Raw genomic sequence first — 25698 nt, forward strand, 5'->3', positions numbered from 1 at the left:
TAAGTGGTCAACCAGTCTCTAAATCACTGTTGTACACATGAAGGAATGAAAGCTTAGAGATTTCCTACCAAAGATAAGTGACACTTGATTTAAAGAATTGTTTCCTGGCAAAGAGAGATTTTATTTTGTTTTTTAGTGAATTCTTTAAAGACTCTTAGTTTCTTTAGCTGAAATGTTCCCAAGAAAAAAGTAAGTATTGATTTATATATAATTGACTGCACTGACGATAGTTAAAATTTTTTTAAAACATTTATTTTAGAGAAGGTGAGAGAGCACAAGCGGGGGGAGGGGCAGGCAGAGGGAGAAGCTGACTCCCCACTGAGCAGGGAGCCCAACGCGGGCCTGGATCCCAGGACCCTGAGATCATGACTGGAGCCGAAGGCAGACACCTAGCTGACTGAGCCACCCAGGCGCCCCTGTTTATTCTTACAGTCCATATGTAGATTTCTGAAATTCATTTAGAAACCACAATTTTATATATATATGTGTATATGTATAAATAAAAGCTTAGCAAAAATGTTTTTGTGATCCCCTAAAAGTTCCTGGCTCAAGAAAATTTAGTTTTAATTTAAAGAATGATATAACTGATTATGTTTCAAATTGGAAAATAATTAGGTACACCAAGTAAATGTTTTCTGTTTGTACCTGTCTCTCTGATGTGAGCCGTCATACTTATTTCATTCTGTCCATACTAGCCCTTGGAGCAGTAGGAGTAGCCCTTCCTCCCTGACACTCAGGAGTGGGGCCAGTGTCTGCAAGAGTGGATGTGTAACGGGTTCAGAGTAAGGGAAACTTCTCCCCCCAGTCACCTGCGATGTAGAACATCAGAGTACGAAACATAAAAGCGTAGCTGCTGTAAGGTAGAGACAGGGCTCTTTTCTCTCCTCACCCCACACGGTTTCACAAGTACCTTTAAGGAAACATGGTTTTGCAAACATCTAACAGAGAGTTAGATGAAGAAATTTCGGAAGAACTTGATTAAAATAGTCTCCCTTTCAAACTTAATTTTCTGTGTGTTGTTCACTTTTGGCTGCAGTGTTTATAGTTTTTACCTCCTATTTGATGAGACAGGAGTGTTAAAGTGCTTCAGAAGTCTAAGGAATGGTAATTGCTAATAGTTACACGTCATATGTTGTTCCAAATAATGAAGTGCTTTTTTCCAAGAAGAGTTTTTAAATGTCATAGTATGGAAGTTTTCGGTTTTGCACAAAAGTAGAATGCGTTTTCTAATGAACCATCACCTACTTTCAACAAAGTTACCAAGAAGTAACAGTATATGGTTAATCTTGTTTCACCTGTGCCCATTCCTTCTGCCCCAGGGGTTATTTTTAAGCAAATCTCAGGTATCATGCACTGTCTTATTATCCGGATAGACTTACTTGAGCCAAAGGTTTAAATAGAATTATAATTCGTTAATGTTCAAATTGTTTCCCTTCCCACAGAAGATTGATATTACCTGAAGTCTGATCCTTGGCATGTTTCACATATAAAACACTTGGGAGTACAGGAAAACATTTCTACCATTTGGAACTCTTCCAACAGAGTGTTTTCATAATTGCTTAACCAAATAGCTTTGCTCATTACCATTTTCCACAACTATATGTATGGGGTTTTTAAGTGTGCATGTGTGAAATATTCGTCTTTGTAAGATTTTGTTTCACTACTTAAATATTGGGGACCATGATGCTTTTCCAATTCTCTTTGAGGTAAATCTATTTAAACTATAAATGCTATATGTAAATGCTGAAAATGTAAGTACTGTTAACTAGTATATATTCAGTCAGTACCATAAATTCCTTTATGGATGTATGTAATTTTGAAATGAATATAAATTTCAGTTGTATTACTTGTTCTTATTGTCCCTTGCCCTTCAGGTTCTTGTGTTGTTCGAGATGCCACTGGGAATGTTAATGACACTATTGTAACAGAGCTAACAAACTGTACTTCTGCAGCCTGCAAATTAAACTTTGACTTTTCATCTTGTGAAAGCAATCCTTGTTACTATGGCCTAATGAACAATTTCCAGGTGAGCCTCATATTTATGTTATGCTGACATTGTATATAGAGAGGTCAGACTGCTATCATACCTGAGCACTCACTTAGAAGGGAGGAGCATTGTAGGACCATTGTTACTTTTTACCCAGATAGCTGTTTGAAAAGTCTGTAGATAAATAATTGGGCAAATAGATAAATATTGAAAGGGTAAAATCTGAAGCTGTTCAAGAGCAAAAGGGCTCCCAAGGGTAACGCTTTTATGATCATGTATAATATATAGCATATAGTAGTGTATGGCTTCAGAAAACAGGGAAGCATCTCACACATGCTCATTTTTGTTGGCTCTATTTCTGGATTCTCTGATCTGTTCTTTGGTGTTTCCATCTATCAATCCACCAGTACCATACATTCTTGTTTAGAGTAGTTACATGGTAAGTCTTGAAGTCAAGGAGATTGATTCCTCCCACTTTATTGTTTTTCACAATTGTTTCAGCTTAGTTCCTTTTGCCTTTTCATATAAATTTTAGAAGAATGTTTATCTACAAAAAGTCTTGCTAGGATTTTGATAGGAACGTATTGAACTTGTGTATCAATTTGGGGAGGATTGGCATGTTCACTATATTGAGTGTTCCAGTCCATGAACACAGTATGTCTCTCCATTTATTTAGATCTTCTTTGGTTTCTTTCATCAGCATTGTGTAGTTTTCAGAATACAAGTACTCTACGTGTTTTGTTATACCGAAGTATTTCATTCTTATTTTGAGTACTTTATTATTTTTTTAAAAGATTTTCTTTTAAGTAATCTCCACACCCAGTGTGGGGCTTGAACTCAAAACCCTGAGATCAAGAGTTGCATGTTTCACCGACTGAGCCAGCCAGGCCACCCCTTAAGTATTTTAAATGAGTTCTGTACTCAGTGAACTGAGTTCAGTTTTCTAATTTGAGGTGTCTTCATAATTGCTTTATATTGTAACTTCCCTTTTAAAAAAGTGTTGGTATCAGTAGTGTTATTAGTTAGATAAGGCCCACATAGTCATGCTGTGCTAAACTCCCGTTGAATAATAGAATTAAATTCTTAATGGATGCTTGAAGGTTTGTGACCTTTTGGAACATAGGAACTATGATGATACTACTTGTCTAGAATTTAGAGAATATCATTTCTTCTCCTTTTTGCTATTGCCTCTATAAGGTTCCGAAAGCGAAATGAAATTTTTTTAACATTTATGGGCTTTTACAGAGAAGATTATAGTAACTCAAAGTGAAAATTAAAGATTTTGATTCTAGTGTTTTTACAGTTTAGTGTAAACATAAACAGAATAATTGAGAGTTCACTGTATTTTAGACCAATATACATTTTATGTAGAATACTTAAATTTTGTAATAAATTTGTGACTTAATTTTTAATCGTTTTTTTTTTTCATTTTGTGTTTTAAGCAATTGACTGCATTTTCATTGGTTATAAATATTGAACCCAATTATGTAATAGAAGTTTGTTTGTTCTAGTCACAAGATCTAGGCATAGTCGTAGGAATAAAGAAAGTATTCATATCCAGCTAATGATTCAGGCCAGTTCTGACATTGATATTGTGTATGAAAAGCACAAATGTTGATCTCTTCCCAGTGACTGAAAATGCCAATCAGATTTCTGTGTTGTTACCTTAAAATACAAAAGTGTGCTGTCTTTATCAAGTCTAGTATGGACTCATTAAAGCAAAGAGGAGTTTGGTTTACGTAAAGCTACTTTTCTAATATAACTAAAAAACTTTTTAAAACAATTTTTAAATGCTTTGTAAAGTGAAACTAAATAGAAAAAAAATCCTGAAAAATGCAAATTGCTTGTCATTTGGAGAATGAAGAATGGTGCATAGAACGTATCTGAGGGGACTGTAAGTTGGAATATGATCATGAAGTCTATACAAAGCCACACTTGATCACAGTTTTGCATGTAATTGACTTTTCATACTTCAGGAGGAAAAGTGATTTGGGTTGCCTTACTTGTCTTAAATTTTTAATTTTACATATATAGTCTTAATGTTTCTGAATATAGTTCTATATTTTAATGTCCCCTGAAACCTTTGACTCACCATTGCTTAATAAACAAAGTGTGAGCTTCTTTGCTCTGCCAGTCAAAACCCTTCATACCCAGACTTATATCCCACAGCCTTCTATCCATACTGAACTCCAGTGGTTGAATGTTTGTATACATACACATGCATACATGCTTACCCTACTTTCTTGGGGGTGTTTTGTTTTGTTTTGTTGCTTCACTCTTCTGGGAGTGCACCTGCTTTTTTCTTTACATTTGTCCAAATCTGCCTGCTTTCAAGGAGACCAGTTCCATGAAGATTTTCTAAACTACAGGTCATCAAAAACACACACCCACACACACACCCACACACACCCACACACACACCCACCTTCCATATGGAATCTTACCATTCATTTTACTTGCCACTTTTCTACCTTGTATTGGACGTTTGTCTTTTCTCCCCTTTACTAGAGAGAAGACCTGTGTTTTTGTTATCTTTGTTTCCACTTTGTATTCTGGACAACACTGGTGTTACCGTTATTTACATTCATTATCATTGTCCTTACTACTCATATTTTATCATTAAATGGTGGAAAATGCAGAGGTTACCAAGTAGGGTAAATATATAACTAGAAAACAGGAAACTTGGCAATTTCTAGAAGCATAGGATTTCGAGATGCTAAGCATGGAGCATTATTTACCTCAATTCATGGAAGAAGAGATGATGTAATAGAAGAAGAGAAAATGGAGTTTTTCCCCAAAACATGACAGATGAAAAGTCACAGTTATATATAATGCTTGTGGTGTGTGTTTTGCCTTAATCCAGCAGTGTATCATATTTTCTGTTCCTTGCTTTCTCTTTTCATTTATCTCCTGTTTTTGCACTTATCTTTGAGGTCATTATAGACAGGCACAGAATTTTGTGTTTGATAAGTATATATAGCAGAAATCAAGTCTGCTCATTTTTATCTTGGTCCATCTTGTATGTCTTTTATAATCTCCTTCCCTAAAGACAGGATTGGCAATTCTGATCTAGTATTAATAGCTCTGTAATACAGTGATTGTGAAAAACACATGGCATATACCTAACCAAATTGTTACTAAAGGGCTGAATAGAAAATGATCTTTTCAAGATTTTTTTTCTCCTTGAAATGCTCAGAGAGGATAATACTAAGGTTCATTAAAACACTTTAGTGTATTCTTCATTTTTAACACTGGATCTTTTGAAAGATACAGGGGGAGATACTTAAATGAAACAAGGTGGAATTATGTACACTTGTAGCCAGATTGATGCACTATGGCCAGGGATTGTGCCTATAGTTAACTTTACATCTGGTTTAAAATATAAAGTTACAGTCAAGTGTATAATAGTCACTAACACCTTAAAACCATATTTCCTTTATCTCCTTGGTGTCAGTTGGCACATTGTCTTGGTCAATATAAATGAAAAGTAGGGATGCCTGGGTAGCTTGGTCGGTTAAGTTTCCAACTCTTGATTTTGGCTCAGGTCATGATCTCAGAGTCGTGAAATGGAGCTGGCTTAATTAAGATGGAGGGTGCTTAAGATTCTCTTTCTCCCTCTCCCACTCCCCCCCCCCCTTGGGCACGCACGTGCTCTCTCTCTCTCTCAAATAAGTAATCTTAAAATATATGTATAATATATATTTATGAAGACTATAGATATATATATTTAGGAATTTTATATATATACGTATATATGAAGTAAATCTCCTGAGGAAGGAAGGAATTTAGGTGATGGTCACTGTTCACTACTGGTGAAATTTATAATGGATGGGTCAAGTTGACAGTACCTGAATCCACCAGACATATTTTCCACCTCAATTTTATTTTTTCACAGTTTTCAAAAATGTGAAGGGACAGTGCAGTGAATACCTGTATACCTACCCCTTCTCTTAAATTTACTATTTGTTTATATTTTACCCCATTGCTTTATCTTTGTGTGTATATATATATATACTTTTATTTCACTTAAGCAATTTAATGTTGACAGAATACTGTTATCGAAATGTATATTCCATCTTCATCTTTCCCCACTTGTTTCAGTAATGTCCCTTTCAGCTATTTTTCTTAGATCCAAGATACAATCTAGGTCATGCATGGCATTTAGTTATTATTTTAAAATCCTTTAATCTAGGACTTTCTAGCCTGCCTGTTTTAATCTTCCAGGACATTGATATTTTAAAGAGTCCAGGCAAGTTACTTTGCATTTTGCTCCTCAGTTTGGATTTAGCTGGTTGTCGTCTCATGATCTAAGTGATCAATTCATTTTTTTTAAACTTCATTAGGGAAATATTTGAACATGTGCAAAGATCGAAAAGCAGTGTAATGTACCTAGCATATCAAGCACAATCACCAATGCTTGGCTGACTTTATTTTATTTATAACTTCCTACTTCCCAGATTATTTAAAGACCAATCATAGACTTAGATCATTTCAGGTAGAAATATTTCCACATTTAGCTCTAATATTTAAGGTCTCTTTTTAAAAAGAAAAAACATAACCACAGTACAAATCTACTACCTTAATGTCAAAAAACAAAAACAAAAAAAAAAACAGAAAGAACCTACCTGACAGAAGTGTATTGTACCATCTTGAAATATTCCTGCCAGAAAACTTGTATTTCAGTCTGATGACCTCGGTCTATCAGTTGACTAAGAAATACAGAAGTGAGAGCAGCAGGTTAAATAACAGAAGTTGGAGGTGCAGTCAGCAAAATCCAGAGTGTGAGTCTTCTATAGGACAATGACCTAAAAGTAATAAAATGTAAAGGAAACAGTGAACCTGTGGATTGAAAAAGACTTAAGAGACATATCAACCAAATTTAATGTGGAGTCCCTTTGTGGATCCTGATTTAAACAAACTATTTAAAAAGATAAGAAAAGATGGACAGCTTGGGGGAATTTGAATGCTGATAGGATATTTGGTGATGTTAAGGAATTACTTTTCAAACTGTGATAGTGGCTTTGCAGTTAGGATTTTTTAAAGTGCTTATGCTTTAGAGGTACATACTGAAACTTTTATGCATTAAGTGATATCTGGGGTTTGACTCACAATGACGTGGGGATTGGTTCATTATGCTATTCTCTCTGCCATTGTATGTCTTTGAAATTTTACCAAATGAAAAGATTGAAGGTGAGGGTTCGTGGTAAATCTGTTGCAGAAATTTGTAATGCGTAGAGCTATTATTCCTGTTCATTATTATCATATTTCCCTGATATTAGTCTCCTTCATTAGCATAATGAAGATGTATTGTGAGTTTTTTGAGTGGTTTGTAAGACTTAATTTTCCATTTTTGTCCCTTTTTAAGGTAATGAGCATGGTGTCAGGATTTGCACCATTAATTTCTGCTGGTATCTTTTCAGCCACTCTTTCTTCTGCATTAGCATCCCTTGTGAGTGCTCCCAAAATATTTCAGGTAGGTATTTTCACATTACAGCCTTTATTGAAGGGAAATTTATGGTAATACATTTCCTTTTGGGATTGTTAATTTTTTCAGATTATTTGTTTACCTCATAGGTGTTTATGATTTATACACATGTATCTCAAGCCAGATATGTTTAACTTCGTGTGTTTGAATGTGAATGTTTCTGTTTATATAAACTCTAGTGCATTTACCTACTGTCAGGGTGTAGTCCTTGAGTTGTCTTTCTGGAAGTGGTGATGGATTTTTGCTTTTTTCGACACATTCTCGTTGCTCAAAGTTTTCTAATGTCTTACCAAGAATAAGGAATGCATTCCAAGCATAAATCAGAAGAATTAAAGGATCTTGTCCCTCTTAGCATGATGTCAGTCTTTATGTTTTACTTTACAAATATTTCAATGCCTACCATACGCCACACGTTGTGTTAACTACTCAGGGTAGAAAGATTAATAAGGTAGACATTGTCTCCCTTTAATGAGCATTAGATAAACAGCTGATACTGAATAGGAAATACTTTTTATTACTGAGTCCAAAAATGAAATGTTGATTCTGCAGCCTTGTTCTTAATATTATAGTTGTAGGCAAGTGAGTACAGTAAATGTAGAATATATTTCTTTTTTTTTTTTTTTAAGATTTTATTTATTTATTTGACAGAGAGAGACATAGCGAGAGCAGGAACCACAAGCAAGGGGAGTGAGAGAGGGAGAAGCAGGCTTCCCACAGAGCAGGGAGCCCGATGTGGGACTCGATCCCAGGACCCTGGGATCATGACCTGAGCTGAAGACAGACGCTTAACGACTGAGCCACCCAGGCGCCCTGTAGAATATATTTCTTAAAACAATTTTTAGTAAAGTTTTAACAAAAGTGGTTAAGTTTATAATTAGGATTTTTATCTGCTTTAAATCTAGGATTCAGACTTTTTTCTTAATGTAGGTCATACTTATGTCATACTTACCAAGTGTTCACATTTCTTTTATTCATGTACCTGCTTCTCTGATTTTTTTATTTTCCTGAAAGAATTTCAATATGAAGTGGGGTTAAGCAGATAAAAATTTCAGTGGTATTCTGAACCAACTACCTTTTGATGCTTGAAATGTTTGGTCTCCTTTATAGATTGTAGGTAAAGCAGTATGATATGGGGGAAGAAAGAGGAACAAGAGTTAGAAACTTGTGTTCTATTCCTGAGTAACCTATTAAAACTGTAAGGAAATCTGTATGTCTAACTGTGTTACATTTCCTTCTAATATTTACGTTTCTTCCCTAGGCTCTTTGTAAGGACAACATCTACCCAGCTTTCCAAATGTTTGCTAAAGGTTATGGGAAAAATAATGAACCTCTTCGTGGCTACGTCTTAACATTCTTAATTGCCCTTGGATTCATCTTAATTGGTTAGTCATATAAATGATGTGCTAATACAAATTTTGGAGTATTTACAGTATTAGCTCTAAACATTGAATTAATAAATTATAAACAAAACCTTACTTTGCCTAGTAAACAAAGTTAGTTTCTTTGTGGTCAATTTAAAGAATATATAGAAAGTACTGCAAATAAAAGTGCTCAATACATATTTGCCGAAATTACTATCGTCATTAAATCCTCATGAGAGGGAACTCCTAGGTTCTTGTCCCTGAAACAAATGAGATAATAACATAAGGGAAAGGATTTCAGTGCCCCCTCCTGAAGGTACGGCCTTCACTGAGCCTCTTTTTGGTACTTTTGCCTCTGATTGCAAGTGAGCTAATGAGTCTTCCACTGCTAAAGATGACAGTGGGCTTTTATTGAATGTCTGATGATACCACCATGTGTGGAAACTCTCATGTAATGCTGCTAGGTATCTATTTGGTAAGGCTACCTTGGGAGAACAAATTAGCAATGTTGAGTAAGGTTTCTCACAATCCAGCAATTCTCTTTAGGAGTATTTACCCTAAAGAAACTTGAATATATAACCAAAGAGCCACATGCAAGCATGTTTTTAGTGTCATTAATTACAATAGTAAAAAATGGAAGCAACCTGAATACCTACTAACAGAAGAATGAAACTGCAGAATAATACTCAGAGGAGTAAAAAAAATTATTAAAATTGATTTTCATATATCAATATGAATGAATCTCTAATAAATGTATCAGATCAAATTGCAGAATAATAAATATAAATATAGTGTGATATTATTTGTCTAACTTTTAAAATACCCAAAACGGGACTACCTAATAATGTTTGTGGACTATATATGTTTTTAGTAAAACCATATAATATCATTGGAAAAAATACACCAACTTTGGAAGAATGAGGTATAAAGGGTTTCAACTATGGACCTAAGGTTTGATTCCTGAAAAGTAAAGTATACAAACTATATCTGACAAAGTATAAGTATTCATTAAGTCTGAATGGTGGAAAAGGGGGTATTCCTAAGGCTGTCATCTAAAGGTTTAAAATAATTTCATTTTTTAAAAAGTCAAAAAGTAATGTGTCAGTAAATATACCTCATGTTTCTTTTGCAGCTGAGCTGAATGTTATTGCTCCAATTATCTCTAATTTCTTCCTTGCATCGTATGCATTGATCAATTTTTCGGTGTTCCATGCATCACTTGCAAAATCTCCAGGTGATTTTCCATTTTTAAAAAATTTTGTAAATGCACTAATGTCTTTGATTTTAGGGAAAATAAGACTTTAACACGTTTTAAAAGATAGGTATTGTGAGTGTTTAGCCCATTAATGCTCAGTCAGCTCTTACAGTTGAGTCAAATTAACTGCATTTTCAAAGATCTCTTTATCATGATGTTTCCTAGTAATGTGCTGTTTCTTGTCTTAGAAGCGTGTAAGAGTGTTAATCTCAAATTTTGACTAACACTTTGAAAGAATTATTGTGCTTTTCTTTCCCTGTTTTTATTTATTTAGCTGCTTTCTGTTTCAAGTTCTGAGAACATTATTTTGGTATAGCTAACCTGCCCAGATGAATATTTTCGACACTATAAGTTTGCAGAGTTCTATTATAAAGGAAGGGTCTCTTGCAACTGGAGAAGTGCCTCGTATACTTTTATTGAGGGGTTTTTGTTATTAATCATAACAGTTGGACATCAGGGAAAGGATTGAAGGAGCAAAAAGCACTTTTCCTTCTAAGGACCCAAAAGCCTCTCAGAACTTTAAGAATATAAATTTCAGAGGTGTCTTTGTGGCTATGAAGGGCAGCACAAGGGATGCTTGTACTGACCTCTTATCTTGGCTGTATTAATAACAATATCCTGGTTGTGATATTATAGTATCATTTTGCAAGGTGTTATCATTGAGGGAAATTAGGTAAAAGGTTCCCCAGAATTTCTCTGAATTATTTCTCATAACTTTGTGTGAAATTTAATTTAAAAAAAGAATATAAAATATATTAAATTATGATTTAAAAATATTTTTTGGCTATGGGATGAAAACTTTAAAACATGGTCTTCAGCATTTTTTTAGAGTGAGCTTAATTCTTAAATACTTCACTGAAGGTAAGTTTCTATACTCAACTGTTAATTTTTCTAGCAGGTTGATCAACTTCTAACAATTTTCAAGAACATTCTGTTTGAACTCTTCTGTATATTCATTAGAATATGGGTATGTCTTATGCTAAAAATCCAGAACATAAAACCACACTACTAAGGGCTGTATTTGAAAACTTCTTTCAATCTTTTGTAGTTTTTAACCATTCATTAAGATACGCTGATTTAAACTTTTTTTTTTTTATGAAGAGTTTATTGAATACAGAAACTAGTAACATAGAATAAAACAGAAGTAAATAGATGGGCTCTCTTCATGGCCTTCAGAAATTGTGCTCAATAATGCTCTATGACTTTACTGTCATACATTAGCCTTATATTTGTTTAAAGCAACCACAAAGAAAGTTATATTGTGCATACCTATGTATCATTGTCTAAAGCAGATAAGGTCTTTGAGTGACTTTGATGTCTCTATTTTATTTGTGATTGTTAGGGTGGCGTCCTGCATTCAAATACTACAACATGTGGATATCACTTCTTGGAGCGATTCTTTGTTGCATAGTGATGTTCGTCATTAACTGGTGGGCTGCGTTGCTAACATATGTAATAGTCCTTGGGCTGTATATTTATGTTACCTACAAAAAACCAGGTCAGTAGTTTTTTACATTTATTATGTAGATTTATTATGTATATTCAAGCTAGAAAATATCTAGAAGTTCTTTGTGGCTTTTCATATCTAAACATCATCTTTTGTGTACTTGAAAGGTGCTTTGTAAAACCTAAAATACCTCATTTCCAAATACATGTAGTTTTAGTGAAAATAATTACCACAGGGCTTTATTCTCTGGAATTCCTACTTACCCATAAGTTAGATTTAACTAATCCTACTTGCAGAAAAATGACAAATTTGTATTATTAACATGTCGGTGGCCTCAATATACTTTAAAATTTTCTTTGAAAGGGTTAGACTTAGTGAAATAGCTCTTGTAGTAGCTATTAGCCTAATAAACATGTGTATTACTACTGCAGTCTTAGCACCTGCTGTATATAGTAAGTACCACAGAATGTATGGTATATTAGAAAGACGTAGTATCTTCCCTAATTTGACAAAGGTATTTTTAGCTGGAAAATAGTTAAAGATTACCCAGAAGGTGTCACACTGATAACTATTGGGTGTATCTCCACAGAAGACAATGATACTCGGGTATGTTGGGATTGATCCAGTATAGTATGGTGACCTCTAACTCTGAGGGAAGAACCAGTGAAAAAGGTTTAACAAGTTTGGGCCCCAAAAGAATAGTTTAGGAAGAAATTACAAGAGTGGTTGCAGTGTAGTCATGTGAAACTGTGAGGAAACATTTTGTAATCCAGATATGACACAATGAGGTTTTGGATAAGAGTGCTGGCCTTAGAAATGAAATGGACAAAGAAGGTAATGTTTTAACCATCTTAGAAACAATTATTTCTCTAAAATAACAAATGTCTAAAATCATATTTGGTGCCCAGGCTGTTTATTCGATACAGAGTGAAATTTGCCTGTTCAAATAACTTAACTGTTAAGCACTATAAATGGTACTTTCAGAGTTTTGAAATCTTTCAGTCAGAGAGCTGCCTCTTTCCCATTAGACCTCTGCCTATATAAACAATAATTTTAAAATTATTTGTGGAACTTTGTGAGTTGCATGCACAGCATGTCTGCAGCCCTGTCACCTTCGTTTTTTGTACGTTTTGCTTTAAAAGCAATTACAGTTCAGATTAGCATTTTCATAGTGTCATGCTATGGACTTGAACTATCGAAAGTTCTGAGTACATTGGTTTATTTTAGCAGTTGATTTTTTAAATATGAAAGCACTGTTTACTTCTCTGTGTCTCAAATTGGTTCCTGATTGTTGGTTAATAGTGGTGTGTTGCTAGATGAACACTGTCTTCCCACAGATGTGAACTGGGGATCCTCTACACAAGCTTTGACTTACCTGAGCGCACTACAGCATTCGATTCGTCTTTCAGGAGTGGAAGACCACGTGAAAAACTTTAGGTGAGCAGTAAGGTAACATAGAGTCGTTGGTCGTAGGTGGCAGTCCGTTCTTTACTTACCATTCAGTAACATTTTTGTATGCTGCTATTTCATGAAAAGTTTCCTGAAAGCATAGATTATTGTTTTTTGTTTTGGTCGGACTTTGGTTGGACAGTTTATTCAAAAACGAGGAGGAGATTTCTTATCAAAAGTTGACAAAGAGGTGAATTATCTAACTTACCAAAATGTTATGAGAGTGAAAGTGTTCAAAGTCTCCCATTTGAAGGCTTTTAAGTGTCATCTCTCATAACGTGAACAGTTCTTCCCCCTGTGGCCATTGAGGTTCTGTAAGTATTGTATACCTACTAAGTAGAGGCAAAGTTAATTTGCCATCGGTAAAAACCTTTTGCTTTGCTTTGTCATAGGAAGGGGAACATTGAAAAGATATATTTTAGCTTTTTAAATCTTTATCAGAATTACGCATAAACATAGTTGAGAGAGGAAAAACTTGGTTCATCATGAAAATCCACATCTGCCCAACTTCTTGTGTCCCTCTTTGGGACATACCACAGGCAACCACTTCGAACTCTTCGCTGATTCATTTAGTAATTACTTGATATTCCCAAACATCATGGTGGTTTTGCTCTACTTTGGATGTTTTAGGCCTTATCTCTTGATGTCCTTCCTTCATCCACATATGGTGGCTCACGCATGTACTCTTCCCTTTATCCCAACCTCACAGTATCTTTTATGTCATTATTTTGATTAGGTCGTACTTCATATTTATGTTTTTATAACGTTTTAAAATGATTCCCAGCTGAGCCATGTAGTAAATTATGATTGCTTTTTCTTTCCTGTACAGCCTTCTTGTTTCCTCTGGAGCCATTTTTTCTTTCTTTCTTTCTTAACTTAATATGTATCACCATCTCATCCTTCACCAAACTTAGCAAAAGATGTTGTTTTCTGAGCTTCGTAGTTTCTGTTTCTTTGAAGTGTCTTTCTCACTCTTTCCTGTTTCTTTAACTTGGGTTCTTAGATTTAGCCTTGTCTGAAGTAATTGTGGTCCATGGCCCGGGAAACGCTGCACTGGTAGGTGGGGCTTGTCAGTGAAGCCCTTCATGTAGATTAATATGGCTTTACTGGTTCTTTGAGAAATTTAAGTCATCTTGAAGACTTTCTTTTTTTAATATGATTAGATTGCCCAGAAAAGAGTATTTTAATATTCTGTTGATAAAAGTCCTGGCTACCAGAGTTCTTAGTCAGGTGGGAAAGGAGGTCGGGAATCTCTGGATTCAGTGTGTAAATGTTTTCTCACTCTCCCCTGATGAAAGTAGCTGTTTTTGCCCTTAGGTGTTGCTGGTGTCTCACAGACCAGAAGCCGCCTTCATTTTTTTTTTTTTAATTAAAAAAAATGTTTTTAATTGAAGTATAGTTGACATATAATACTGAATTAGTTTTAGAGTCACCTGGCTGGCTCAGTGGGTAGAGCATGATCTCAGGATCATGAGTTTAAGCCCATGTTGGGCATAGAGTTTACTTAAAAAAAAAAATTAAATTTAATTAGCTTAAGGTATACTACATAGTGATTTAACCATTATATACGTGATGAAATGCTCACCATGAGAAGTGTATTATAGTATTATCAACTATTCCCGGTGCTATACTTTTCATCCCCAAGACTTAACATTATAACTGGAAGTTTGTACCTCTTAGTCCCTTTCACGCATTTTGCTCATCTCCCCAATCCCCTTCCCTTTGGTGACCATCAGTTTGTTTATATTTATGCATCTGTTTCTCTTTTTGTTGTTGTTGTACTAGTTTGTTCTCTGAGTCTGTTTCTCCCTTTGTTGCTGTTTGTTTTCTCTTATTTTTTAGACTCCACATGTAAGTGAAATCATATGGTATTTGTCTTTGTCTGGCTTACCTTCCTTAGTATAATACCCTCTAGGTTCATTCATGTTGTCGCAAATGGCAAGATTTCATTATTTTATATGAACAAGTAATATTCTGTTGTGTATATATATATACATATAATCACACCACATATTTTTCATTCATTTATCTATCACTGAATACTTAGGTTTCTTCCATATCTTGACTATTGTAAACCACATTGCAATAAACATAAGGGTGCATTTATCTTTCCCAATCAGTGTTTTCATTTTCCTCACGTAAATACCCAATAGTGAAATTACTGGATCCTATGGTACTTCTCTCTCTAAGAATTTTTTGAGGAACCTCCATACTGTTTTCCATAGTGGCTGCATCAATTTACATTCCCCAAACACCAGTGCCTGAGGGCTCCCTTTGCTCCACATCCTCACTTACTTTTTGTCTTTTTGGTACTAGCCATTCTGAGTATTATGAGGTGATACCTCATTGTGGTTTTGAGGCCCTTTCTGGCAAATAAGCCCTAGCCTAACAGAATTGGGGAAGGACAGAGATACTTGTTCATCATAGTGATGGAAATGATTTGGTTCTATCTAGTGTTTTCTTGTGCAGAGTTTAAACCACTGTTTCTTACTTTGGTCTCTTTAACACATGGCCCTTTCCTCTTCCAGAGGCACCTGTTACATCTAACTTACAGGCATTTTGGTGATTAGGCATAAAATCAGGTAGCTTCACAGCTTTCTCATTGGCTTTATGATTTAGCCTCTTCCTGATTTGTCATATCCTTTCTTGTTCTTCCATCTGCTTTCTGGCTTTCAGTATTTCCATACTACTGTGTTTTCTCCTGTTCATATTTTTGTGGGTTTTATGCCTTAAAAATCCCATTATATGATGGCATTTTTTGAGGAAGGAGTTAAAATGAAACAGATGTTTACACTCTTATCGTTACTCGTTGTCATCTCTAATATATTCCATACCATACTTTTTTGGCATGATACAACTATACCAAATTAAGCCTTTGTGGTATATTTACCATTTAGTAAAGATAGGGACTACAAGTTATTTAACTGTAGTATAGGTTATGTTAAAGTGTACGTTAAACTACCGTTAAAACAAAAGCTGAATTATGCACTGGTTCTACGAGATGGACATCACCGTTACGTGTGGATGGTTTATGGTGGGCGGATTTGCTGCATTTGCTCACGTTCCCTGTATCTTGTCAGTCTGCCATTTCCTAGCAGGTGTTTTTGTCCATGTGGTCAAAGTCATCCCCACATCCATGGCATAGCTTACAGGAAAGGGAAACAAAGTGTGGAGGGTAGCCAGCTTCCTTTTTAGAGGAAGTGGACTGTAGGTCGCTCAGAGGGTCAGTTGTAAGCTACCAAGCAGGCTAGGAATTATGTAGTTTCTACATGGGGAGCTGTTTAACCTGCTAAAGCATAGATGGGGAGGCTGAGCAGTCTGGGCCATAGAGGATGATGTCATGTTGGATTCCCCCAAAGCCATTCTCCCAGACAGGACTGGTTTTTCAGATAGCTTGCTAAAATTCTGAATAGGTTAGTTTTTGTTTTGTTCTGTTTTTTATGGTCTTTATTCAAGTTTTCATGCTTATTTTATGATGTTAGGAACTACCCTAACATTTAATTTAGTGGTTAAGTCAAATTTTAGTTTACTTTTTGTTAAAGTTTATTTTAATTATATAAAGTCTTGTTTTAAAGAATTTTTGGTAATGTTTGAACTTATAAAGTGGATACTCAAATATTTTTTCAGAAAATAACATTGATCTCCATTTCTAGTCAGCTAAATCAAGAGTTAAGAATATGGGAAAGTCATGCCACTATCTTGTGTCTACAAAGGCAATTGAATTTAGTTTTGATTTTCACCATAATTAATTAGAATTAAAACTTTTACTTCAAATAGAAACCTTCACATCAACTGTAATGATTTTACTGATATGACAGTTGCCATTAAAATTAAGCTAGATTAGAGAGAGCTGATATTATGAAGTAGAAATCACTATGATGTGATCAAGCCAAGAAGGAAGGTGACCTGTTTGTACATGAAGGGAAGGCCATGCTCTTAGGAAGTTTTGTGAACTCTGTGAAAGGACTGGAATATTTATTACCTTTAGAAGATGAAAAGATGTTTACGTATATTTAATATATTTTAACTATTATGTGTCTTCCTGTAATACCTACCAGAATCTTGATGTATAATATTACCTATTATTTTAGAAGGACATTTTGCATGATGTTAGGTCCAAGAAGTTTTTGTTTCTGCGTTTCTCATATACTAAGAAACCCTGGTTAAAAGTCCTCTTCTTTTGAGAATCCTGTGGCCTACGTCCTGAGGACAGTTGCATAAAGGAGATTCTAGTGTAATAATACATTCTTAAGAGAAGCAACTTAAAAACGTCCATGTTATCAAAAATCTAAACTTCTCTAATTTTGTTTTATTTTTTAATCTTAAATTAGGCCACAGTGTCTTGTTATGACAGGTGCTCCAAACTCACGCCCAGCTTTACTTCATCTTGTTCATGATTTCACAAAAAATGTTGGTTTGATGATCTGTAGTCATGTACATATGGTAAGTGTTTGTATTGTTTTTTTTTTTTATATTAAAACATTTTTTGCTCTGTGTATATAATTTGTAATTTGTGGGGCTTTCTAGGTATGAAACGATTTGACAAGATAAATCTGTTGAGTTTGTTCGGGGTTTTTTTTAAGTTAGTTATTTTCTTCAAAATATTATCGCCTCTATACTGTCTCAAAACTTCATTTTAGAAAAGATTTTAGAATTTTAAATCTTCGTTCTTTTTCTTATTTATTATGAGATTTTACCAAACTATATTCCTCTTATAGAATGGTTTGGCTAAGAAAAGTGGCTTCTTGATAACTAAGGAATCTAAATGATATACAGTGTGTGTATTTTCTTACTAATATTTCTCATACTGTTCTGAGAACCCTGGGAACATTTACTACCCAAAGAAAAAAGAGGTTCGAGGAGGTAGATGAATGGTGATAAATATCTAGCATCTAGTACATAAGAAGAGCAGAGTAAATGCTGAATTTCCAAGTTTGAACACTGTTAATTGCCTGTTCATTTGTGTTTTAACCATGAGTACTAACATTACTAAAAATAGTGGTAAGCGTCTGCCTTCGGCTCAGGTCATGATCTCGGGGTCCTGGGATCGAGCCCCGCATCGGGCTCCCTGCTCCTTAGGAAGCCTGCTTCTCCCTCTCCCGCTCCCCCTGCTTGTGTTCCCTCTCTCGCTGTATCTCTCTTTGTCAAATAAATAAATAAAATCTTTAAAGAAAAGTAGTGGTAAACATTTCACCCAAAAGTAGTTTTCTATTTTTGGCATCTTGGGTATTGAAAAGAATTCCTAGATGATGGGTCACCTGTTCTGCATGAGAAATTGGAGTATTTGTCAGATTAGCTTTTGTCCCAAACTGTTTTGTTCATCTCATTAGAAATGTGAGTTGGATGCTCCATGTCTCAGCTCCTGCTAGAGTTGATCTTCCGCTTGTATAGTCACAAAGTCGAAGTCGCGTCTGGCCAAGAACATGGATACACTGGCCCCGGGTCCCCCATAGGACTGGTAGAGTTTTTCAGTTTGTTTGCAAGTTGATCAGTTCAGGTTGGGGTTTTGACCGCAGGAAATTACAAATGGGGCAATTTTCCTACCAGGAAAAACAAACTGTATTTGTCCTTTACTTTTTCACAAACAATTAAGGCGTACTTTTAAACCTACTTTTAGATTTTTGCTTTATATACATTTGCATATAACACATTTTATGTGTTGCTTGCAAGGATCAAAATAGAATTGCAAGTTGAAAATCTCATTTCCTTAATTCTGTTCTTCATCATTTAACAGAAGTATGAAGAAAAAAATGCATTTATATTTTACAGCAAACTTGCATTTTCAGTGATATTTTCAGGTTCCTGAGAATTAATAACTCAGACATTGGGGACAAATGAAAAATAAGCTGGGAAGCTTTTTGTAGAAAAACAGAAGGCTCTTATTTTTCTCCATGTGATCTCTTCTCCATTTTCAATAAATTCTAATTTCGCTCATTTACTTAGTGTAATGAAAACTTCCTATTTATATTTCAGTATGTATTTCTTCATCTTCTTTTCTCCCTTTTCTGCTGCCTCCTGTGCCTTAAGTGTTCCATCAACCCTATCTTGTCATAATCTACAGAAAGAATTCATTGACATGAAAATGAAGTGTTGTTGTCCTACTTCTTTCCCATCCCCAAGGTTTAGGCACCTTGTTTAAGCTAGTGTAATGGTGATTTTCTTAAGCGTGGACTGCATTATCTTTCAGTTAAAGGCATTATTAATATTCTTCTCCAAAGGGGCCTCGAAGACAAGCCATGAAAGAGATATCCATTGATCAAGCCAGGTATCAGCGGTGGCTTATCAAAAACAAGATGAAGGCTTTTTATGCTCCAGTACATGCAGATGATTTGAGAGAAGGTGCACAGTATTTGATGCAGGTAAATACGTTACACCTTTCAAATAACAAAATTTGAGTTTTGTGTAAGCTTTAAAACCTTTTGCCTTCTAGGTGTCATTCTTCATATTAATAAAAATGGTATGTCTTTTCAAATATCTTTATTACTACTAAGATTTGTGTAACCTGAGCGCTTAAGGGACTATCGAGATAATGTGCTGTTGGCTGACAGGGGAAAACCTGTCTGGAAATTACCTTAGCCTGTTTCCCTAAGGTATTTCCCCCTCATTTTCTGCTGCTATACCTCACTGGGTTTTTTTTGTTTTTTGTTTTTTAAGTGCTAAGTAATGGCAGTCCTTATGTAATTTTTTTAAAATTATAGTTCCTTACTGTATTTTTCACTATTTATTTACTAAACCTAGACTTCACTTTCAGTTTTGTGTATGACACAGTAGTTCCATGGGATTTGGAATTAGTCCTGGATTTAAATGCTAGCCCTGCCACGTCCTTATTATGAATTTTTGCTGAGCAAGTTACTCAACTTCTCTGAAACTTAATTTCCTCAGTCAGCCCTAAAGGTTGTGGGAAGAAATAAATGGACTGAGACAGTATTTGCCATCCTATTTTTTTTTTTTAAGATTTTATTTATTTATTTGACAGAGAGAGAGACAGCGAGAGAGGGAACAAAGCAGGGGGAGTGGGAGAGGGAGAAGCAGGCCTCCCGCAGGGCAGGAAGCCCAATGTGGGGCTCGATCCCAGGACCCTGAGATCATGACCTGAGCCGAAGGCAGACACTTAACGACTGAGCCACCCGGGCGCCCCTTGCCATCCTATTTTTGTAGGAACCCCTTTCTTCAAAGGAAAGCTTCACTAGAAGGCCATTCACTGTGCTAATTGTAGAGTTGCTTTGTTAAAGCAGAGGTGGGAGGCTCAGAGTGCTGTCATCTGTGCCCCTTCCGTTTGAATGTTTCATGTTTCCCACACTTGACAAGCACGAGGGTAAGAATATCTTAGGTGATCCTCAAGAATAATAAGGGATGGAAGTGGGCTTTCTTTGGCAGATATAAAGCCTTATCATAAACTACCATAATTAAGACATAGTGGTATTGAAGTAGTGATAATTAGATTAATGAAACAAAACAGGAGAAAAAGAGCCACTCATATAGGAAATTTAATACATGACTGAGGTAGCATTAAATCCAGGATGGTCTGGGACAATTATCTGTGTAAAAAAAAAAAATGTAACAGATCCTTACAAAGACTACACAAAAACTATTTCCAGATGGATTAAGGAATATGAAAGGCAAATTTTTAAGCTACTAGAAGAAGATACAGAATACTTTTATGACTTGGACTAGGGAAGGATATTTTAAAATGAGACAGAGAAAGTTGAACTATGAAGAAGAGATAAGTTATTCTTTAGTTAAAATTTAGAACTTTGTGCTTCTTAAGACAAAACAAAACAAAAAACCATGAAAACAAAAAAGGAAGCCAGGGCCAGAGAGACAACATGTTACTAGCAAATGAATATGGCCCAGAATATGTAAAGAAATAGTGTCAATCAGTAAGAGGGGTAAAAAAAGGGACAAAAATAGGGGAAAAGAAGAGGAGACATAAATGGCAGAAGTAAAAATCAAAACCACAATGCACGTGTACTGCATGCTCCCTAGACTGACCCGACTTTGGTCTGCCACTTCCAAGTGCTGGGAGCAGTGAGAGCACTGGGCATGTCTGCCCTGCTGTCATAACCTAGATGGATCAACCATTTTGGTCAGCAGCCTGGCAGTGTGGCTGCAGCTTTGAAACTGTGCGCATCCTAGGATAGGCCGTTCTTAACGTGTGTACCTTGGAGAAAGCTTTACATGCGTAAAGAAGGTTGTCTGAAACTGCGGAGCAGCACTGTTTGTAGTAGTGACAAAGAACTGGAAGGAACTTCAACAACCATCAGTCACAGTGTTAAAGATCATGGTATAATCATGCAGTGGAATTCCACATAGCAACAGGGATAAACCTCAAAAACAAAAAGCCTTGAGGAGAACAGCCAGCTAAAAGACAGGAACGATATGGAGATGCTATAAAATTTAAATCTATATAAATTAAAAATGTATACGTATGTATGCCTAAATAAGGGAATACATAGTAAAAATACAAAGGGGGCATGAGAAGGAAACATAGGGTGTTTGAAGTGTGTTTGTCATGTTTATTGTCTTTAGGTAGTGGGTGCGTGATTGATTATTCACTTTTCTACGCAAAATTTTTATTTTTTCAAGTAAAATCCTACCTCTGGTCATAAGGTTGTTTCTAGTGGGTAAATCTTAACTTGCTTTTGTACAATTTATAGGAACATTTCTATTAACATTTCTTTACTATGTATTTAATAAATGTTATGTTGGAAATGAAGGAAATTACTTCCTTAGAGCAGTGATTCCTAAACTTGAGCGTGCATCAGAATCACCTGATGGACTTGTTAGAACAGACCACTGGGCCCCACCTTTGGAATGATTTAGTAGGTCTGCAATGAGTCCTGAGAGTTTGCCGTTCTGTAACTTGACAGGTGCTCCTCATACAGTCCAGGTCCTACATTTCGAGGACCTCTGTCTTTAAGGGTTTCTGTAGTTAAAATGACACTGCTGATGAGAGCTGGGGTCCTTTATCCCCATCACTCTCCTCCAGCTAACATGCTCAACCCAGTGGGTCTTTCAGCAGTAGGGGGCAAAGGTGGAATGCATCCAGCAGTGGTATTCTGAGACTGTCCTATAAACCTGGCATGTACAAGCACTTGACAGAGATGCCCAAGAGGTCGACTTTACTCTAGTGGCAGAGCTATCTGTGTAAAATAAACTTACAAATAGAATTAATCACTGACATCTTGGTGTAAATTGTCATTGGCAGTATTTCTCTTTCCTTCGTATCTTCTGGAAATCTGTTACATAAAACGGCGAATGCCTCTGTGTTTGTTAGAGGTTTATAATCTTTGTCAAAATAGTTTTTTGTACGTTGATTTGTTTCTTCAGTGACTTATGTTATAATCCTGGAGATGCTGTTTTTAGATGGTTTTCATGGGCTTTACTATACCTTCCTCTCTAACTTTTCATTTCTGTGTCCCTCATTTATCTAGTTACTAATGATAAGCATTTACTTATCTTTAAATTAGCATTTAAGTATCCACCTTCCACATTAAAACTTGAGATTCACTTTTTTAACAAGAGGCAGTCTTACCAGCAGCTTGCGTATTAAGGAGCCCTTTGGCAGCGACACATTAGCACTGCTGCTGACTCTGGTATGTACTGGATTTTTCATTTCTTTTTCTTTTTCTTTCTTTTTTTTTTATTTCTGTTTTTAATGGCAGGAGCCACTGAACTGTCAATCCAATTTTAAACCTTCATTTCAAAGAGCAAAAACCTATTGTTCTTACTTAAAAATCAGATTACAGAATATGAATGCCCTTTAAATCAAGTGGATCTCATTCAGAGTCTCATTAAAGACATAACTCTACCTATTTCCGGGACAAAAATAGCCTAGAGGTATACTCTGTAATATATGCTGATTGTTTCTGGCACCTTCCCCTTCATCAGCCACATTTTGAGGTAAACAGTAATTTCTTTTAAATTATTCTAAAATAAGTAGACCAAAATAATTTCACATTGCCAATAAGAATATTTGAAATAGGGGCGCCTGGGTGGCTCAGTCGTTAAGCGTCTGCCTTCGGCTCAGGTCATGGTCCCAGGGTCCTGGGATCGAGCCCTGCATCGGGCTCCTTACTCAGCTGGGAGTCACCTTCTCCCTCTGTGCTCTATCCCTCCCTCAAAAAAAAAAAATGGTTATGATAATGTCCAGAAAAATATTATAACAAACTAAACACATTTCTCCTCAGCAAGTTCTAGTGGAAGATACACAGAAAACATTGCTGAAGAGTCAAAGAAACAAATAACACAGTAATGTTTGAAACTAGAGATGAACTTCAAAGGACTGCATTCTGCCTAATTGGTTTCATTTATGGAATTCCATGAAAAACTGATTTTTTATGAACCAATAAAGAAATCTGTTCCAGAGAAAACGTATTTTCAGGAATAAATTATTCTTTAAAACACATGATGTTTTATGGAAACTGAAAACATTACTTCTGACTGAATAGCTACTTTGATTAGAATTTACAAAGGATTTAGGGATGAGTGATACATTTGAAATTTTTTGCTCAGTCATTCAAGGGAAAGTGATTGAAATAATGAAGTTGAAATGAGCACAGAGTGCCACAGGATGTTATTGTTAATTTTATAAAAATAAAACATTTTAATTATAATAAGATTGTGACAAAAGTTTGTGATGAAAAAGAAAATAAAAAGAAGAATAATGACATTATTTTGTGCCATCAAAAAGTTACTGGTTATCTTGTGGCTTAGTTCTTTAAAAAAAAGCTCTAAAACTTAAAGATGTTTCTTGCTTTTCTTTTACCAGACAAACCAACAAAAACAAAACTGTGTGGTTAGTGGCTATCTTGGTACCTAACGGATAGTTGTAAAAAACAGTCATGATTATTTTTTTATCTGTGGGTGGTTTTTAATATTGAGTGGGAAAAGAGTCTTATTTTTTGGAAGAAACTTGTGCAGGGAGCGAATGTTTTGAGAATGAATTTAAGTTTTATGTGGTTAAGAATATTTCTAATTATCCCAGGTCCTTAGGACAGTGTCTGACCCATGGTCAGCACTTAATATATACTGGAATTAATTTAATCTTTGCAAAACATGATTTAAGTATGTCATGTTTAAAAACTTGAGTGTGGGGGTGCCTGACTGAGTCAGCTGGTAGAACATGTGGCTCTTGATCTCTGGTTCATGAATTTGAGCCCCACATTGGAAGTAGAGTTGCCTTAAAAAATAAAAAAAAAAAGTAAATGTGACCTCACCTCATGCACAAAAATTGACTCAAAATAGATCAGCGATATAGGAGCTAAAACCATAAAACTCTTAGAAGAAAATGTAGAGGTAATTTTTCATGACCTTGGATTTGGCAGTGTATTTTTAGATATGACACCAGAAGCATAAGCAACAAAAGAAAAAAGTAGATAAATTGGACATCATCAAAATTAAAAATTTTCATGCATCAAAGGACATTATCAAGAAAGTGAAAGAGACAGAATGGAAGAAAATACTTGTAAATCATACATCTGATGAAGTTTAATATCCAGAATATATGAACTCCTAAAACAGGAAGAAAAAGACCAACAACCCAGTTAAACATCCGCTAAGGATGTGAGTAAATGTTTCTCCAAGGAAGATCTAAAGATAGCTAATAAGCTCATGAAGAGATGCTCAGTATCCTTAGTCATTAGGGAAATGCATATCAAAATCACAATGAGATAACATTACACTCCCAGGATATCTATAATTTAAAACACCCCTCCTTGCCCCCCCCCCCCCAAGAAATCACAGGTGTTGCCAAGGATGTGGAGAAATTGAAATGTGTGCCTTGCTGGTAGGCTCACAGCATGCTGTAGCTGCTGCGGGAAACAGGTCAGTGGTTCCTCAGCACGGCGTGGAATCTGCATATGACCAGCAATTCTACTCCTTGACATACACTCAAAGAAATTGGAGCAGGGGGCCAAAGAGATTGTTATTTTTTATGCCAGTGTTGACAGCATTTCTCACAGTAGCCAAAAGGTGGAAACAATGTGAGTGTCCATCAGCAGATGACTGGATAAACAAAATGTGCTACTCACAAACAGTGGCCTATCATTCAGCCACAGAAAAGAATGTAGTTCTGATAGATACTGTCACGTGGATGAACCTGGAAGACATGGTGCTAAGTAAACCAGTCACAAGGGACAAACACTGTATGATTGCACTCACATGAAACATTGAGGATAAGCAAATTCAAGTGACAGAAGTATATAAGATGTTACCAGGACCTGGAGGGAGGCAAGAAATAGGTAATTACTTCTTTTACGGTTAGAGGATTTTTGTTTGGGGCTCTGAGAGGGCTTTGCAAATAGATACTGGAGTTCAAAAATCAGTGTGTTTTACTGTCTTACAAAAGAGATTCATGGGGTTAGGGGATATGTTAAGCATATTGAATTGCAACTCTTGATGAAGTTGCACAAAAAATATTTTGATGGAAGAGTTGAGGAAGAAAATTAGCTACTTCTCAGGAGAAAGTCGGGCATGATTGGTAGAAAGAAGTCAAAATTTAGTGTTGATGTGATTCAGAACTGCAACCAATAATGCTTGTCTTCTATTGGGACTTTTGCTTCTCTGGGTGTTAATGGCTATTGAAATAGCTACCTAAGAATACCACTGTATCATTATGATTTTTATGAAAGATTAGATATATTCTATTATCTTTTTCTTACTAAAAATATAGAAATTTTGGCAAATCATACGAGTATGAAAATGTCCATTTAG

General features: G+C 35.5%; 1 protein-coding gene across 2 annotated transcripts in view; it reads left to right on the forward strand.

Annotated features, from left to right (window-relative positions):
- Positions 1-25698, forward strand: part of SLC12A2 (solute carrier family 12 member 2) — a 106284-nt gene that overhangs the window by 59138 nt on the left and 21448 nt on the right. For both annotated transcript variants that reach the window (XM_045892066.3, XM_045892070.3), the window contains exons 10-17: positions 1875-2026; positions 7353-7460; positions 8731-8854; positions 9966-10067; positions 11431-11586; positions 12873-12972; positions 17316-17427; positions 19203-19343. In XM_045892066.3, coding sequence (XP_045748022.2) covers positions 1875-2026; positions 7353-7460; positions 8731-8854; positions 9966-10067; positions 11431-11586; positions 12873-12972; positions 17316-17427; positions 19203-19343 — 995 coding nt within the window. The remainder of the gene's footprint in view (positions 1-1874; positions 2027-7352; positions 7461-8730; positions 8855-9965; positions 10068-11430; positions 11587-12872; positions 12973-17315; positions 17428-19202; positions 19344-25698) is intronic.

Source organism: Mirounga angustirostris, unplaced genomic scaffold, assembly GCF_029215605.1.
Source record: "Mirounga angustirostris isolate CCGP_5_RB_7025 unplaced genomic scaffold, mMirAng1.0.hap1 SCAF_7, whole genome shotgun sequence".
Classification (NCBI taxonomy): Eukaryota; Metazoa; Chordata; class Mammalia; order Carnivora; family Phocidae; genus Mirounga; species Mirounga angustirostris.